Source organism: Bombus terrestris, chromosome 10, assembly GCF_910591885.1.
Source record: "Bombus terrestris chromosome 10, iyBomTerr1.2, whole genome shotgun sequence".
In the NCBI taxonomy this organism is placed as follows: Eukaryota; Metazoa; Arthropoda; class Insecta; order Hymenoptera; family Apidae; genus Bombus; species Bombus terrestris.
The window spans coordinates 16,525,821-16,543,579 of NC_063278.1; the positions used below are offsets into that span (position 1 = coordinate 16,525,821).

General features: G+C 34.3%; 2 protein-coding genes across 5 annotated transcripts in view; one reads left to right on the forward strand and one right to left on the reverse strand.

The window, feature by feature from the left end:
• LOC100645644 (tetraspanin-5) overlaps positions 1-17,759 on the reverse strand; it is a 123,442-nt gene that overhangs the window by 82,788 nt on the left and 22,895 nt on the right. The gene's annotated exons all lie outside the window — the stretch shown is intronic.
• Positions 11,038-16,669, forward strand: LOC100645841 (N-lysine methyltransferase SMYD2). Of its 2 annotated transcripts, none has more exons than XM_048409498.1 (7): positions 11,038-11,252; positions 11,767-12,039; positions 13,554-14,276; positions 14,758-14,999; positions 15,170-15,331; positions 15,402-15,722; positions 16,250-16,669. In XM_048409498.1, the coding sequence occupies exons 2-7, from the start codon at positions 11,880-11,882 to the stop codon at positions 16,286-16,288; spliced, it is 1,647 nt and encodes a 548-aa protein (XP_048265455.1). In that variant the 5' UTR covers positions 11,038-11,252; positions 11,767-11,879; the 3' UTR covers positions 16,289-16,669. The 2 variants fall into 2 exon arrangements, with proteins under 2 accessions (XP_048265455.1, XP_048265456.1); XM_048409499.1 differs by having other exon boundaries at positions 11,038-11,249.

Sequence of the window (17,759 nt, forward strand, 5' to 3'; positions counted from 1 at the left end):
CGACAAAACTTACTCGACGAGTACTCTAAGGTCAGACAGGAAAATTAATCCTCTGGATGTGATCGAGAAAATTGCGAGAAAGGGGAGCACGTCATTCTCTGGAAGACGTATGTTTGCTGAAACAGCTGCAAACGCGAAGAACTGATGGTCTCGTCCGAATACAGAGGGGATCTCGTCAGGGTAAAAACTAGATCTGGTGGTAAAGTGAAAAAGCCGAAGATTATAGACAAGTATAATCTTTATAGGAACAGAATTGATCACGCGGATCGTTTCGCAGCGTACTACGTATGCGACAGAAAGAAAATCCAATGGTACGTGAAAGCTGGCTTACACACTTTCCACGTTATTATGAACAATGCGTATTTGTTGCATAGAATCCACACGGGAACGAAGATTATGTAACGTCACCCAAAAGCCAGACATCTGCCGACTTCTGGATATATCAATAACATTTAGTAATGCGATAACGATGAGAATAGACAATAATCGGACTCCCACCCATAAGATATGCGAATCATAATGAAGAGATAAAAACCGCAGTCCTTTAGTCAGTAGGTCAGTCTGTGTTCTACGATTGAATTATAACATTGTCGTATTAATAAAGCATTCGCCTTTTTCTTACAACACCTCGTCATTTATTACGAGACAATTACGTTGCTGCAGTTTAAAAGGGCGGTGGCTGATAAATTGATATATAGAAACGGGCTGCGTTTGGGTGCTCCGCCTAAATCGATGGTGGAAACTGTAGACACATTTGCCAGCAATATCAAGCAAGAAGGGAGAAACGAAGGTATGCAAGAAACGTAGGGCGTGTTCTGCGAGAGGTTTAAGAAACGAGGCAGTGAATTATCGGGCGACGTGCCGGCATAGGCCACGTTGAATACTTGAGTGGATGCTTTGCGGAATATATGACGTATAATATAATACATATGCGAATATTTAGTTTGTAAGTAATTTCTAAACGAAAAGACTTTGTTACTTTTATTTGTCGCTATTTATGAATACGTGAGTATTCATAAACGTTATAAATGAGGTGGTTTATTATACGTGCTGGTTGGATTATTAACCCCTTAGCCTTGCAACTACTGACATAGCCCGTAGGACGATGATCAGGCCAAACGTAAATATTACGGGCATAGGTAAATAGTACGTACTACACAAGTCGTGCGAATGGCTCGAAAGCTGCGCGAGCTTGTTTACGTTTTCGGCTCAAAATTATCGAACGTAAATCGTAGGTTAAGGGGTTAAAGAAACGAGTGAGGAATTCGTAATTGTCAGGTATATTAAAATCACTTTAAGTACAAGTACAGAAATAGTGTAATCGTCGCTCGCTCAAAGCTACTGTTCAATTATACGCTCGCTATTCGACTCGCTATAATGATTCGCTATCGTCACTATCCTAGAGAGAGTCACGTAAACTTGAGGGTTATATGATAAAGACGAGGTTGAGCCGAAACACAACTATTAACTTTGTTTTTTATTAGCAATTTTTCCAAAAATTTTTTCACACCAAACTTAATCTTAACTTGTCAGAAAAATCAACTCGTTTGGTGACTCCGAGAAAGCAAAAGCACATCAACCATCGTGTGAAATTGTAATCTAAGATAGCTGCGCTAGAAATAAGATTTCCCTTGTAATTATCCCATTTTATTTGCATTTCAATTGTACCGTGATATCGGAACATCATCTCGTTTGAAGTATCAAATAAATGCAGTCGATTTGCTTCACCTGTAGCATACGTACGAATGAAAACAAGGATAAAAAGTAATAAACAAATTTGCCGTGTACAGTTGAAACTTTTTTATATTGACACACAATTTTATCAGTTTGACAGCATCGTGATCGCCGACTGCTATACACAGATAGAACAGATCCTGACCACGAGTTAGTCAGAATGCAAAAGCCGCGCCAGTTTTCTAAAGCCCGGAGGCTAATTCGAGGATAACAGTTTCCATGGAATGGAAATATTTCTACGTCGATATTCGATAATCGATTTTACCCGCGGGCATCGTTGTCGAGTCTATACGTATAGAAATGGCGAAAATTAAATTTATGGTCTCTTAGACGACATAGCAAACTCTGGCGAAGGCCGATAACGATAACGATTCTCTTAGGTGAGTTTGCAAAAAAGCAGCTTTAACAACGATTTTCATAGGATTTCTTCTAATTGTCTCGTTTAGATTACTGTGGCGACACTCGACTTCGGAAATTTCCAACGGCTTCGCGACACAAAGCGCTTTACCTTAAAGCGCTATGCCGACAAGCCTAATGTGCCATCGATATTCCTACGGCTCTTTCGTCGAATCATCGGGAGAACGCATACGCGGCAACCGTCGCGGACTTCTAACGAACACGCGCGATATCGATGGCCAACGAAGAAAAGAATCGGCATGGCTTTTGAATAAAAGAGATTCAGTCTGCCCCGAGCTGCGAAATGCGAAGGATCACGCGAAGCGAACGTAGAGAGACGAGGAGTCGACTCCTGATAGCCAGCGTTAAGCATTATTTGTTATCAAGCGTTGTTGATCGTTAACTGTTGTCAATCGTTGTCTGTTGTTAATTGTTATTTGTTGTCACGTGTCAAAAGTCAATAAACGTTATTGTTAAAAAATCAGGAGTATTTCTTGTGTGCGCAATCACGACCTATACCACCTTATATATAACACAGTGGGGAAAAATGAGTAAGATGAACATCGGATGCCCGAGTGACTTGATAAAAATTAAAGTGTAACTGAAAAAGGAGGAAAAGGAGGGAAAAGTTTAAGGATTCATTTACATATACCAACCGGATAATAGCCTCATCCACTCTCCAGCGAGGTCTCGACTCAATGGAAAAGTGGTTCCATAAATGGGGCTTCAAAATTAACGAAAAAAAATCCACACATGTAACCTTCACGCTGCGAAAACAAACCTGCCCACGGGTCTCCATTAACAATATAACAGTTCCCAACAAGGACACAGTCAGATACCTGGGCATGACTCTGGACAGGAGATTAACCTGGAAACAACATCACCTAGACAAATCTAAACAACTCAGGGACAAACTCAAAAAATTTTATTGGCTCATTGACCGTCGCTCCAACCTAAGCACGCAGAACAAAATTACGCTCTATAAGACCGTAATAAAACCTGTCTGGACCTACGGAATCCAACTATGGGGAACAGCAAGTAATTCCAACATTGAAATACTCCAACGCTTCCAATCGAAAACGCTAAGATCCCTATTAAATGCACCTTGGTACTTTACCAACGAAACAATCCACCATGACCTCAAGATACCTACAATCAAAGATAAAATACACAAGTCCAGAAGCAGATATAACGCAAGAGTCAACAACCACCACAACCCATTAGTCACCCAACTACTAGACACGACGGACCAGATCCGCAGACTAAAAAGAAAATACCCTTTAGATTAAATCCTTAGATTCTACTAGAACCAACAATATAAAACTATTATAATCCATGTCATTGTATCACGCCAAATTAAGTTACTGAAAATTCTCAACGAGAATTGATTGTAAATATTCTAATAAATAAAAAAAAAATTTTGCACATACAAAGTGGAATACGTATCAGGTCCGTAAATATGAAACCGGAATTTGTCTATAGATGCCCTAGCTGATAATGTAGTTATCACTAAACTGCGTCATTGATGCCAAAAGTCGTTGTTGACATCTCACAAACATTTTCGACTCAGAACAATACAAGTTTCATACAACAGCATAGTTTGTAATAGCGTTGAACATGTCGAATTTTGTGCCTGGAAACTACGATTTGCGGACAGCATTGATTTTCTGTTACCATTTGAAGAAAACTGCTGCAGAATCGCATCGAATGCTTGTCGAAGCTTACGGTGAGCATGGTCTTGGTAAATCACAGTGCTTTGAGTGGTTTAAAAAATTCAGAAGTGACAATTTTGACGTGAGGAACGAAGAACGTGGAACGTGGAACGTGATCTATTATGAGCTGTTAAAACCTGGCGAAACCGTTAATATTGAGCGCTAACGACAACAAATGATCGATTTGAATCAAACTTTGCGCGAAAAACGACCAAAATATCAAAAAAGGCAACACAAAGTAATTTTGCTTCGTGATAATGCACCATCACATACAGCAAAACCGGTCAAGGAAACGATCGAAGCGTTCAGTTGGGAAATACTTTCGCACGCGGCTTGCTCACCAGACTTGGCTCCGTCCGATTACTATTTATTTGCATCGATGGGACACGCACTTTCCCAGCACTTCACTTCTTACGAAAATGTACGAAAATCATTTTCATATAATAAACGCGTATTTTCTATACAAAAATTCCGGTTTCATATTTACATAGCTGGTAAACGCTCGGAGGAATAAAGGAATAAGGGAATCCACACTGAGGATTTTTTTATGCATTTCTGGGAAATTTCACGACATAAAAATATTAATTATCTTGAAAATGGTTGCATATTCGAAAGAAGAGAAGATAAAATATAACGAGTTAGATGAGTTGGGTCATTATCGTATTCACGTGTTTGAATTCATTTGCAACAACTTCCCCAAAGTTTATTGGCAAAATGATGAGGATATTTCTTGAATTTTCCAACTTTAGACGATGCCAAAAAATGACCATCTTTTCACCTTTTTGCGAATACGTAACAATTAATGTGACATAGAAGTTTCCACATTGGGAGGTAACATCTTATTTAAAAAATATCGATACCCTTAACATCCCATAATGTACGAATGTATGACAAAAATCTTGTCAACCATGATACTCTCAATTACTTTTTCCTTTGCTATCTCTTCACAGTAGTAGAAGCAACAGAGTTACTTTAGGTGGTCATGTTAAATGAAACTGGAACGCTTCAAGAGATAGGGAAAGATAAAGCAAGCAGCAATAGAATAGGCAAATGCAAAAGGATGCGATAAAGAATAAGACAGGAGGTAGAGTGGAGGGAATCGTAAGAGACTGAAATCTAAAATGGAAGAATGCTAGAAGAATCGAAGGCAAAGTGAGAAAGCAAAGAGGAAAAGTAGGAAAAAAGAAAAGGGGACATAGAACGATATCTGGAACTTATTTCCATTTAAAGTAGACTTTACAAAGTGGCTTGCAATAAACATAGCTGCACGTTTACTATCACAATGTGAACACATGTATCTTCCTGCACACTACTCGATACTGCAGTTCTATACCAATACCAGTTCCTTGTAGACTTCGATATCTACCACGAACAAACAGGAACATAAATATTTGCACAAAGACGCTTCGTCCCTGTATGCATACAGTGAGTGAGAAAAATCTACATATAGTCTTTAAATAAAAAATATTATTAGCAAAAGTGTTAGGTCTAGAAATTCTTTTAAAGCATTCAGGCAAGCATTGTTAAAGTGTATAATACAATTTATTCACTTTAACGTTTATTAAGAGAAGAGAAGACTAAAGAAGAAACGTTAAATACACCTGTTGTATCTACACTATCGCTGAAAAGTATGCAGGCATGTGGATATTTTTGACAATATGTACACCGTATACTTTATACATATACTTACTTTACTTGTACGCTTGATTAGTTTAATTCATCAAACGTTGTCATAATGCAACGTTTAAGTTGCAATTTTTTTCGATCAATTTATATCATCGAGTTCTGTCCTCTTACTACAGTGACTAGAAAAAGGATTCAGGGATCCTTTTTCGTCGGATCCTTTTCTCACTTAGATTCCAGAATTTTACGAAATTTAAAGAAATTAAAATATTTTTAGTAACACGACAAATTATTACTGTAGAATATTTATTATAATTTTTAATAGATGAAACGAATCTCTGTTTAAGTTTTATATTTCTTTACTTGTGTTTGTCAAAATATAAATTTGCATAAAAATCCAAGTTGTAATAATCACCATAACTAGATAGAATAATATATCGTAGCCCGATTAAATTGAATTTTGGAAGTCGATATGCAATAATAAAGCTGGCATTCGTAATCGCCAAACCATATAGAACTGTTTAATTATTTGACGAACTCTTTATATTCAGATTCTCTGGGTATAAACGCTGTGTCGTCTGATCTTTCCGGGACTCTACTACTGTGCATCTGATACAGATGTCTGATCTGTACCAGACTCTTCTACTATGCATCTGACGCTGCGTTTGACAATGTTCATTCATTAGGTTCGTTTTTTTTTATTATTTGGTAGACTATTTAGAATCAATTCTCAACATTCACTAGGTGAATATGATATCAATCAATCGAAATACTCAAATATTAAGTGTACAAACGACTAACCTAAATTTTTCAACGGAACTCAACGTTTATATTTTAGGAAGAGATCCATTATTGAATGATTTAATGATTCATTGAGATTATATCTTCTTTACGACTACGCCAAAAGTCAAAATATTCTAAAACAATTTTTACGTAATATAATGGCATCCTTTACACGTTCAGAAAAATAAAATTTCACTTTGGTATTATTGATCACTTTGGTAATAAGTAGACCGTGGATGTTTATGCATTTCTGGGAAATTTAAGATTCCAAGAGTCTTGCCTAATATTGCTAATAAAATAACATCAAGATTATAGGACGACATAATAAATCTATAAATGAAACTGAGGTAATGTAATCATGCTAAATCCACAAATACGTAAGTATGTAGATATTTATAGACGTTGTAGATAACATATATTTTATATCGCGTTACATTAATTTTCTATACCGCACGCGTGAGTATATTTGTGTGTGTGATGAACTATTCACTTACGATTTGCGATATATCTAGTTACGTTGGATACTTCTATTCCTCTCAAATAGTTGTCAGAACTTACCTGAAACAGAAATAAAATATCAAATTGAGTCCTCCTTTTCTATAAATGCCATCCATTTATAATATTCATAATCTATCCATCTACGATGATAGAATTATGAGAAGAAATACATATGAAAGAATTGGAAAAGTTTATTATTTATCATCAAGCGGAATTATGTTGTCATATCACGTACTTAAACTCGAAAATAAAGGTTTCCGCAAATGTCTTCAAACTTCGCGAGACTGTAGGGTACAAGAGTCGAAAAATGGTAGCCAAAAAAGAAAATTAAACAAATTTTTCCCCCTAAGATAACAAAATGGAGAAAATAGGATTCAATCGTGTCACTTGACTAAAAGAAAAAAAAGGTTGCGATTCAAATAGTGCGTTAACGCACAACATTATTCTTTGATGGATTAAAAATTACATACATATTCGGTGCATTGCCAACATTTTCTCGAAAAAGAAATTATATTTTCAACAAATGTTATCTTTCATTTGTTATTTGACTTTTTAGATAAAATCACGATCGACAGTGATGATGGTTTATTTGTATATTGAAATTTCTAGATTAAAGTAGAATAGCAGAAAACTTCGCTGAGATTGAGGATCGTGGGAAGGATAAAATAATTTCCGGAACATGGGAGTACATGCACGAAGGATTCCAATGCGATGGGAGGAGCCGGCCAAGCGTTTCTAATCGAAATCCGGGACGAGAAAGGACAATTATTGCTGCAGATTAATAATTTCACTATATAGGCGGGCAGCGAAATCGACGCAAATGAGGCTTCTGAGAAACTCTCCTGTCTTCTTTCTTTTCCTTTGTGTATCATAAAATCGATCCATCTTATTGTTTTATTTATTGTCTTATTTCTACAACCGGACACGTGAAAAATTGCGCTAAATGTTATAAATCTTCATTAGGAAGTTGTCGAAAAATAATTATGTTTTCTCTGTAATTTGCTTTGTATCATATAATATCATATCATTTAATATCATAATAATATCATATAATATCAACTCTCTCTCGATAACGCTAGCAACACTGTCTGGACAACGCAATTCGCACTCTCTGGCTTCTCAATTCATACTGCTGTTGATTCGTTTATGTCTCTTAACAAATCCTTATCTTTTGTTTTGACCTCATATTTTTCGTCTTAGCTTCATATCTTTTGTCTTAACCCCACCACACACATGCTCCGCAACCGCTTGTTTATAATTCAATCAACCAAAAAAATAATTCTGAATTTATTACAAATTATTCTAAATTTTCTCGACTTTAGATCACTGTGGGTTCATAAGCTTTTGCATAAAAGAGCCCTAGTGTCCCGCAAAATATTCTTATAAACGTGAGCTTTTTGTACTGTTTCCTTAGATTGTGTGAATTTTAATATACCAGAAATATGAAAGGAATTCGCTCAAATATTTCGAAATAATAATTATCTTTGTCGTTCGCATTGTGGAAAAAGCCGTTTTCGTCACTAATAATATTTGATTAATACTGTTTATTCATTTCAAAAGCGTTCAAAAAAGAATCGTGTTATCAGTTATTTTTCTCTGACAGTCATTATTCTGATAAGCATTAACAATTTTTAATAAAGATATTTATTACAGATATTACCTTATTTTATGCTTCTTTTGTTATATAAAAACTGCTACAATGCTATCTGTTTATTACTAATAGTCTTTAACTCTTTCTAATCGTTCATTACTAATTGAAACAATCGCTTTTATAGCGATAATAAATATATTTAATAACGAGAAATATTGGTAATACAATGCAAGATGCGATAATATAATTTCAATTGTATTTTATCACATTTCATTGTATAGTTCTCGGAACGATCTTTCATCGATTATATCTGTGCCTGGATGCAGAAAATATCAATGTCAGTATTTATGAAGTTGAGAGATTAAAGTTTCCGCTGTTTCAAGTATCATTTTTAATACAAAAATTGAGAACCAAAGTCTATGCTATTTGTGTCTCATATGTTGATTTAGGTATTTCCTGCAGAAAGTTTATTTCATGAAAGATGTTGACATTGTCATATACAAATATCATTCTAGTCGTTCGTTCATTTGTTTAGATAGAACTTAATACCGGGTTTAATTCGTTTTTCCAAAAGTATGACATTACGCCAAGCCACAGATTCATTTTTGGGAAAAACAGACCCAGAATAGAAATGTCCAATATTCAAAAATCCTCTTTTCTATTTTTTTGAATTCGAAATTTAATAATTTTCGCGTTCTTCGTATAATTCTAACCGATTATAGAAGGTTCCAAATTCTTACGTTACTCCGCCGCAGTTACTCTTTCATCCCTGCAGTTTAAAATTCTTACTTTTCGTTTAACATGAGCTTTTTTTCAGCAAGTCGATAAATATTGGATTGTCCCAAAAGTTTCTTTCATTGTATGGGCAAATAATAGAGACAGAATACTTGTTGTTTTATATTATTTTATTGAATTATGTATGATCCATTTTGTTTTATTGTTTGCTCTATCGGAATAATAAAAATTGACCATACATAATTCAATAAAATAATGTAAAACAAAGACTGTTGTGCATCTATTACTTCCTTATAAAACGAAAGACACTTTTGGAACAATCTAATACTTTCTCGCTCGTTACGGCTCGTTATAGTTATTTTTGGCCATGTGCTTAATGGAGCTCATAAAATATTCTCAAATGTTTCGAGACTTTTTGAAAATTTGTATGGAGCCGATAAAGATCACGAATTTTAATCTTAATAATTTCAGTCGAACACGTTTCTACTGTCAAAAATGAACTATAATACGATTTATAACATACCGTAATAAAGCGACAAACTGTGATTCTGAAAACTTTCTTTTATACGTCGTACAAAATCGATCAGTTTATCGTTAAAAAAATGTGTCTTTTTGAATTGTCGCTTGTTTAAAGAGTCTTAAGTTTCGGGCAATACGTCAGCTTCTTTTAGCTAACGACCCATCATTTACAACGATAAATATGAATTACATATATGTTTGAATGGCAATAAATAATATTGAATGATTTTGCAACACCAATATACGTGTCGATGAATTTTTCACGCAATGGGCCACGCGTCTGCTTAAATATAAAAATATACAGTTTTGTACAAGAAGCAAAGGTTTCCTCGAAACTCTTATGACCACCGGATGCGCTTCTTCGAATGGAATACCCTGTATGTTACTTGTATCTACAGACAAGATAAATAAAATTATTTCTAGAAACAATATATCTTTCATGCGATATTTCTTCGAATTAAAACTGTCGTCCTGATACACACGCGAGATATCTCACCAGTGATTGCGAAACGGTTAAATGTGTCCCATTGAAAATCATACTAAGTAAAATATTTAATATTGGGGGATTGCAAGAAATTTTATTACGTTCGACGACAGAATTGTTTCATAATTTTTGTATGTAAAAATAAGAAAACTAAGAAGCTAGAAAGACAGAAAAAATAGTGCAAGGCGTACTGAGTAAATTGTTTGAACGTAACGTGATTACGTTCCTTTCAAATGAAAGAAATATTCTCTATGTATATATGTATTGCAATTTAGCAAAGTAAAACTGCAATTTAGCACTTTTCGTAGTATTATAATCCCATAAAAAATTGTTATACTCTAACTTTATCCATTAAAATTGAAAAAAGAATTTTATTTAGGTATTTTACCACTTTATATTTCCTACTTCTACATTTTATGCGTATGTATACATGCGTTGCATATAAATAACATGTATGTGATGTTGCACACACACAGTGCACATACAGCAACTATAAAAATATATGTTATATCCATTACCATCAATTTTTTCTTAAATTTGTACAATAATATCTAAGATACAATAGCACGAAACTCAAAAATTTATTTTAAGAGTTGATCCAAACCATTGTTCGTAAAATCTAGTTTAAACAAGAGAATAAACGAATTATAATACAAGACAGAGTGAAATATTGTAGTATCGTGGATTGCCTAAGAAACATCGAGTGAACCATAAACAACGTTGCGAGAAAGCCTAAGTGCCAAGAGCCCGAAAGGGTCGAAAAATTTCAATGGCCCAAACGGCCCATCAATGTATCGTCGGTCCTTCAGTCGAATAGTTCCGCGAAAGAAGACGTATGCGAACATGATCGTGGACGATTACGGAACATGTACGTGGTGGGGATATGGCAAAGGACAAAAGGATGTTTAAGGGAGAAAGAGGAATTGTCAGACAGTCCTTAACTGAGAGTCGAATTGTCAGGAGTTGGTAGGTTGTGAGTGGAGTGAAAGTTGCCGAGTTGTTACGAGTCATAAACTGTTATTTGTGAATAGATTCATCTATCAATAAATTTATCATATAGGATAGAAATAATTGGAATCCTAATTTCTAATATTTCTGAATAAATAATCCTATAATAATAATAGGTTTATTTCGTAAAAACTACTGGAGATATCGTTTAACGTTGCACAGAACAGTGGTATTATCTTATATAATTTACAAATTCATTTATATAGCATGTAGCTGAATTTGCTTGTTCAATTGTGCGAACACTTTCGTCCTCAGTTTCTATGAGAATTATAATTATCTGTAATTACATAATTCTTCTTGTGTCTGTATGAGTCACAGCATTTTCTATAATAATACTTTACAACCGCACATATAGAGAATTTTATTTGCAAAAAAATTTGGTATACGATACTTTTAAAAAATATTAACATCTGACATCATTTGGACATAACATATGTGTGTGTGCATTTCATAAAATTATTAATAAATATTCAAGAGTGTGATCGATAACGAAATTGCAAAATATATATATGTATATATATATATATCTCTTATCGTCTCGTTTCATTCTATTGATAATTCTATGTCGTCATATATATATCATAGCTTCGTCATCGACCCCACTCTTGCGTCTCTATTGATAATTCAATGTGACAATTCTATGAAATGCACACAACATATATTTATACACGTACACATATCAGGAATCAAAAGAGGATCATTCCTCGGCATGACTTCGACATCGTTACACGTTGATTAGTGCGGGAGAGTAACCGGAACATTTTTATTTTGTTTTCTGTAACTTTTGCATCCTATCATGGATTCCTTCGAAGAGGACCTTGCATATTTCTTACCTTTTGATGAAGCTGAATCAGACGAAACTCGATTAAAAAAGTGCATCGATCAACTGTTCCAAAAACCTTTAATAGTTAATGATACAAGATCCGCAAATAATGCTGTACTGTATAATGTTATGGGTGAGTACGATAACAAACGAATATTATATCTCCTATATTCAGATTTCCAGATATTCAGGTCTTCTCTTAGTTTTGTACATTATATTTACTTTGGTATAAAATGTATTATGTGCATATAATATAGTGATCTGTTTATTAAATTACGTATTATAATTTTTTCATTGTCGGTATAGCATCGAACCAATCAGTGCAGGTGAGTTTTTCATTAAAAATGACTTATAAACCATCAGTTGGTGGAACAGTTTAGTCGTTATAATTACTAATTTAGTCTTTATAACTTACATATTATAAGTCATTATTAACAACTAACTTACCATGACTGATTGGCATTTGTGTACTTCTGTAAACGGAAGTATACACGCAACTATATATCGTAAATTTATGATACTAGAGTACCAGGAAATATACACATATATACATATCAAATACGATCATAAATTTGGATCAAATTTCAGTACTCGATCTGCAATTTTATCTTTAGAAATGGTAACGCTATTTAAAACACTGAATCTTAACTTCTACGAATGAATTAAATATCTTACCACGTAATATTCTTCATATTCGGACGAGATATCGTGCAATTGCAATGTCGTTCATGTTGACGTTTTAAACGACATCTCGGATATCTTTTCGTTAGAAATGAAAATATCCAAATAAAAACTCGGATAAAAGACAGTTGGTAAGACACAGCCCGCTTATGAATATGAAAACAACTAGCAATCGCTATTCACACTGATAGATCTAACGCCGCTTCGTCTAACGCTGATTGAGGCCTCCGGGAAAAAGCTATATTCTTGAAGAAACAACAGCGTTACATGAGGCAATGTTGAACGCATCAACAAATTCATATATACTTTAACGTGAACTTTCCATTTCTAACAGTTTATAATTAAATCTTAAGTATTCGTTTGCTTCAATCGAATGAAATTTCGTTCATACGGATATGGAATTGCATGATCATTTGCTTTGAGATTGGCGTAAGTCCATTTTCCGTAATTAGTAGTCAAGCTGTCGAGACGCTAACAATATATTAAGTGATGTAGGTTCATTCACGAGCCTGAAAAAAGATGTTGGTTCAATCGATTCTTAAAAAAAAAAAAAAAAAAAAAAAAAAAAACTGTGTGGCTAATGTAAAAGCTAACCGCTAAGTGTAGCAGTATGAATAGCGACAATCGAGGCCTTGACAGGTTCCAAAATCTGTCATTCGAAATGTGAAATGTTGAATGAAAACTGTAGTTATAAATTTGAATTAGAAATGGAATACCACGCAACCGATGAGCGACATTTGATTGCCGTATTAAAACACATACACGTGAGATATCTCGTCCGAGGCGCATCGCGATTAGTCGGAAGGAGCTGAAACGTTATATCGAAATAAAACCTTCTGCAACATTTATTCGCGATCGATTACAAGTCAGTTAATAAAGTGCGAAAATTCATATTCACGAACATATTGAAGAGAAAATAATCGAAACATGCAGCAGTCATATTCTTGTTTCATTTTTTCGCAATAGCAAGCGCAGCCATATTGCGCGAGGATTATAAAGAGGCTATTAACTTCTGTACGAGAGGATTGCAAGAGATCGTCCCATACTGCGAAATGTCTGTATATTTATACTCAATTCGTGCTAAGGCCTTGGAATGCCTTGAAATGTACGAAGAGAGTTTAATAGACATCGATAGGGCGATCGAAATTTCTCCCAATACCGAATTAACCAAGCGTTTCAAAGATACAAAGATGGATTTAGAAAAAAAAGCTTCTCGTTCGCATACGAAACAAAATAACAGAAACCACTTTGAGGATATACCATCGCTATCGCACGACGAAAACAAAGATATTCCTGGTATGAGCGATGCTGTTCGCTTGGTTCATAATAAAAAATATGGTGTAAATTTTGAAGCGACGAAACCCATCGGCACTGGAGACGTCATTCTAATCGAGAAACCCCAAGTAACGTCTGTTCTTCCACCAGACGTTGCTATTGCGAATGTGTGTCACTATTGCCTAAAACGGTACAGCGCATTACTTCCATGTGAACGGTGTAATAGCGCGCTATATTGTTCGAAAGAATGTCGTGCAAAAGCATATGAAGAACACCATCGAATTCAGTGCAGCTCTAGAAACTTTCCTCCTGATATTCAATTTGTAATAAACTTGTTTATGAAGATTACAGAAAACGGTGAAAAACTCACAGAAGCCGTTAAATATTGCGAGGAGCTCGATACTGGGAGTGCAGGTAATGATAATTTATTAACTCGTAAATCTCTATTAAGCCATCATCGATATGAACATAAATGTGAATTGGAGTTATTAGCTTGTGCAGAGAAAGAACACACTCTTCAACGTTAATTCTATTTTCTTTCTGTATTACTGTCTTGTATTTAACGCTTCGTGCCAAATTTTGATAATTTCTCTTTTACTCGCAAGTGTATTTTATATATTCGCGATAGAGGCCTTGCTTTATTAATAAATTGCGAATGTTCCTGCATTTACACAGAAATTAAACATACGTAATAGAAAAAATGTACATCATATTCCAAATAGAATAACTGATTGTAATATTTTAAGGGTGAAATAGATCTCGATTCAGTTTCTGTTTCGTTCGTTGTATTCGTAAGAGTGTGAACTTGCATGAACATCCATAATCAATGAATGAAAAAGAAATTTGTATTGTCTCGTAACTTCGTCGTTAACAACATCGTTTCAATTTTTAATAGGTTCGATGAAAGAATTTTATACGAAACGTGATAATTTGGAAAACAATTTGAAATCCGTCCTCAATTTGAGTATATCGATGAAGAAGAATGACGAGAGAAATGCAAAATATATATTTAAATCAGCCCATATCGCTTCATTCCTACGAAACCAGACCAATTGTTTGCGGGAATACAACGATATCTTAAGTATCGCTAAGTTACTATTCCGATTATTCTACATCTTCTACACACACGTCTTTATGGTGAGTATCAACCGATTTTTAATTGCATTTCTTCCAAACCGCTGCGGTTAATATATGATTTTATAAAACGCATGCAATATGTAAAATACAATACGTAAATACTACAATATGTAAAATGTCACTGATTGAATATGTTTTCATGTAATAGCTACTAATCATATATTTTCCAGGAGGATATATCGGTTAACACAGATAGTGTAAGTGGAGTATGCAATCTGTATTCCTTGCTTAGCTTGGTTCGTCATTCTTGTTGTGCGAATACAGTTTATTCGATACATAAAAATGGCGTGATAGCTGTACGCGCAGCTAAAGACATAGAACCAGGTGAACAGGTAATAAATTTCGTCTTTCCGTTGCTAGTAACCTGTGAAATAAAGATTTGCCTAATGAAGTACTTTGCAGATAACTTTTAATTTTCTACGTACAAGTAAGTGCAAAACTTTCGTAATCGAATTTATAAAACGACAAGTCATCCTAGGAGCAGAGAAACGTATCTCATGTAAGTGCGTGGCTTGTGAAAGGAATTATGATTTTAAACCTGAGCTTGGTAGGAAATTTAAAGTACCGAAAGAATTAGAACGACGCCTACGTAAAAAGCCATTCGATATCGACAGCTTGTGGGAATTACTCAAAGTAATTAACAACGAGAGAAGCCAACCGTGTTTAGAAGCAGAACTCTTGAAAGCTGCCCTTTCAGATATCTATTTGGGAAAGCGGGACACTGTAAGTTTTTCGAAGTTTATTTACACAGGTTTACCTGCAAATTTAAATTTTGCCTGCATTGCATTCGATTGAGCTTGAAATATTTTGTCTCAATTTAATACACATACATACAGTCAGTCGCGAAAGCGTGCACAAGTAGCCTATTGAATTTCGTGTATCTAATTTACGAGAGAAGGTAAACGCACATTTTGTCACAAAATTATTTATGCGTAACAAATTTCCCTGGAAAAAGGTTATTGATTACGTAGGAAATTGGCAAAAACTATTTACAAGACGCTATTCTTAACTTGTAGAGTTACCTGTATCGTTAACTCAATCCTAAAGCAAACTATTACCTATTGAGAAAGATGAATTGTTATAGACAGTGTTCACCCTGTATGTATGCTTATTAAATGAATAATATCACTTCATCAAAGTTCTTAATCTTCAGTTTTTACGTAGTTTGTATCTTACTCCTTCTTTTTCTGCCATCCTTTAGATACAAATTAATTTATATTTATTATTTTGACGAGTCAACTGTTTTTCAGCTACTGAACGTCCTGTACCGATTAATTGGAATTTCGTAAATGAGTCTTGATCCTGATTATGATACGAGGATTCGAGCGGAATGCATAACATCCTTAATCTTCCGTCTTTCTAATGTTCTCTTAATGTTATAATATTAATTTTTTACTTTGTATTTTTAGTGGCACACAAAAATGTTCATTTATAATCTTTTATGCGATATGTATCTTTGGTTGTTTATTATCTCTATATTTATCCGTATTATTTCCGTACAGTATTTTATAATTATATTATATTTTATTATAATTAGATACGTTACAATATTTCTTATCCGTACAATTAGTTTTAACAAACAACGTTAATATATGTATGTAATGTTAACTAGATATTAACTTGTAACATTATTTTTAATATAGTCTAATAAAAAATATTAATATTGATAATTTCATATGCGCAACTTCTTCGTGTTATGTTCATTTTTCTCTCTTCGTATTTACATTCTTTCAATATACCAGAGTTAACCACTTAACACACACGTTTATAACTATTCTAACTATTCGTACTTTATGATTCACAATGGTCAAATATAAAATATATATTCATTTCTTCATGATTCGCCTAACTCGATTGAATTTCCTTCAAATTTAAGATACATTTATAAATACAAGCAAATTTTATACGGTCGATATGAAAATGGATATCTCGCCAATTATTCTTTTGAACATGTAAAGCCTCGTGATATTGCGGTATCTTTGTAACAACAAAATTCTTTCAATATAAGCGAATGAATTAAGTGCACGATACACAATCTGTATTTCATAAAATATCAATGCGCAATTATAAAACGAGAGGCCGAACAAATGCTTCGGTATATTTCTACTCATCTACATCGGGTATCGATACAGATTCACTGCCGTCCTACTTGCAATGCAATTAGGCCAAGGATGAAACCTAACGACCTGAGTTAACGAAGCTTCGCAACGTACAACGATCTGAACTCTCCGAGATCTGCCTTTATAGTTCTAAAGTAAGATAAATGCGAAACCTTCGATAAATCGGCAAAGTAAACAAATTAACGGACTAAGTCATTAAGTATCCATTGTTAAATCCTTGCAAATGTTACATATGCATAAACTTGTAAGCTTACATATACCTAGATCACATGTGTATGTCTAATAGGAAAGTCAATCAAAGAGTGAGTCAAATATAAACCGGGCTTTGTAACTTTATATTTCAGTAAAATGTTCCAAAAAGAACAGTTCGCTTATTTTTCTATGTATTTTCTTCTCTACATTTCCTCCAGGGGATTGCTAATTTTTTCATCCCAGTTTCGTAGAAAGTGCAGGGCTGGGTCAAGAGCCAATTACGCACGAATTGCTCTACTTCTTCGTGGCTGTTGAAACGTTGTCCTCCTAACGCTTTTTTAAGTGGCTATGATTTTACGGAACTTTAACTCCTTCCGAACGATGGAAACCACACTTCCACGACTAATATTAATCTTCCAGCGAATTTCGTCGATCGTTGTGCATCGAT

Excerpts from the sequence above, each read along its gene's own strand:
- LOC100645841 (XM_048409498.1), top strand. The coding sequence starts at position 11,880 with ATGGATTCCTTCGAAGAGGACCTTGCATATTTCTTACCTTTTGATGAA. Across the intron at positions 12,040-13,553 it reads TGTACTGTATAATGTTATGG|CAAGCGCAGCCATATTGCGC; the intron begins GTGAGTACGATA and ends TTTTCGCAATAG. Across the intron at positions 15,723-16,249 it reads ATTTGGGAAAGCGGGACACT|CTACTGAACGTCCTGTACCG; the intron begins GTAAGTTTTTCG and ends ACTGTTTTTCAG.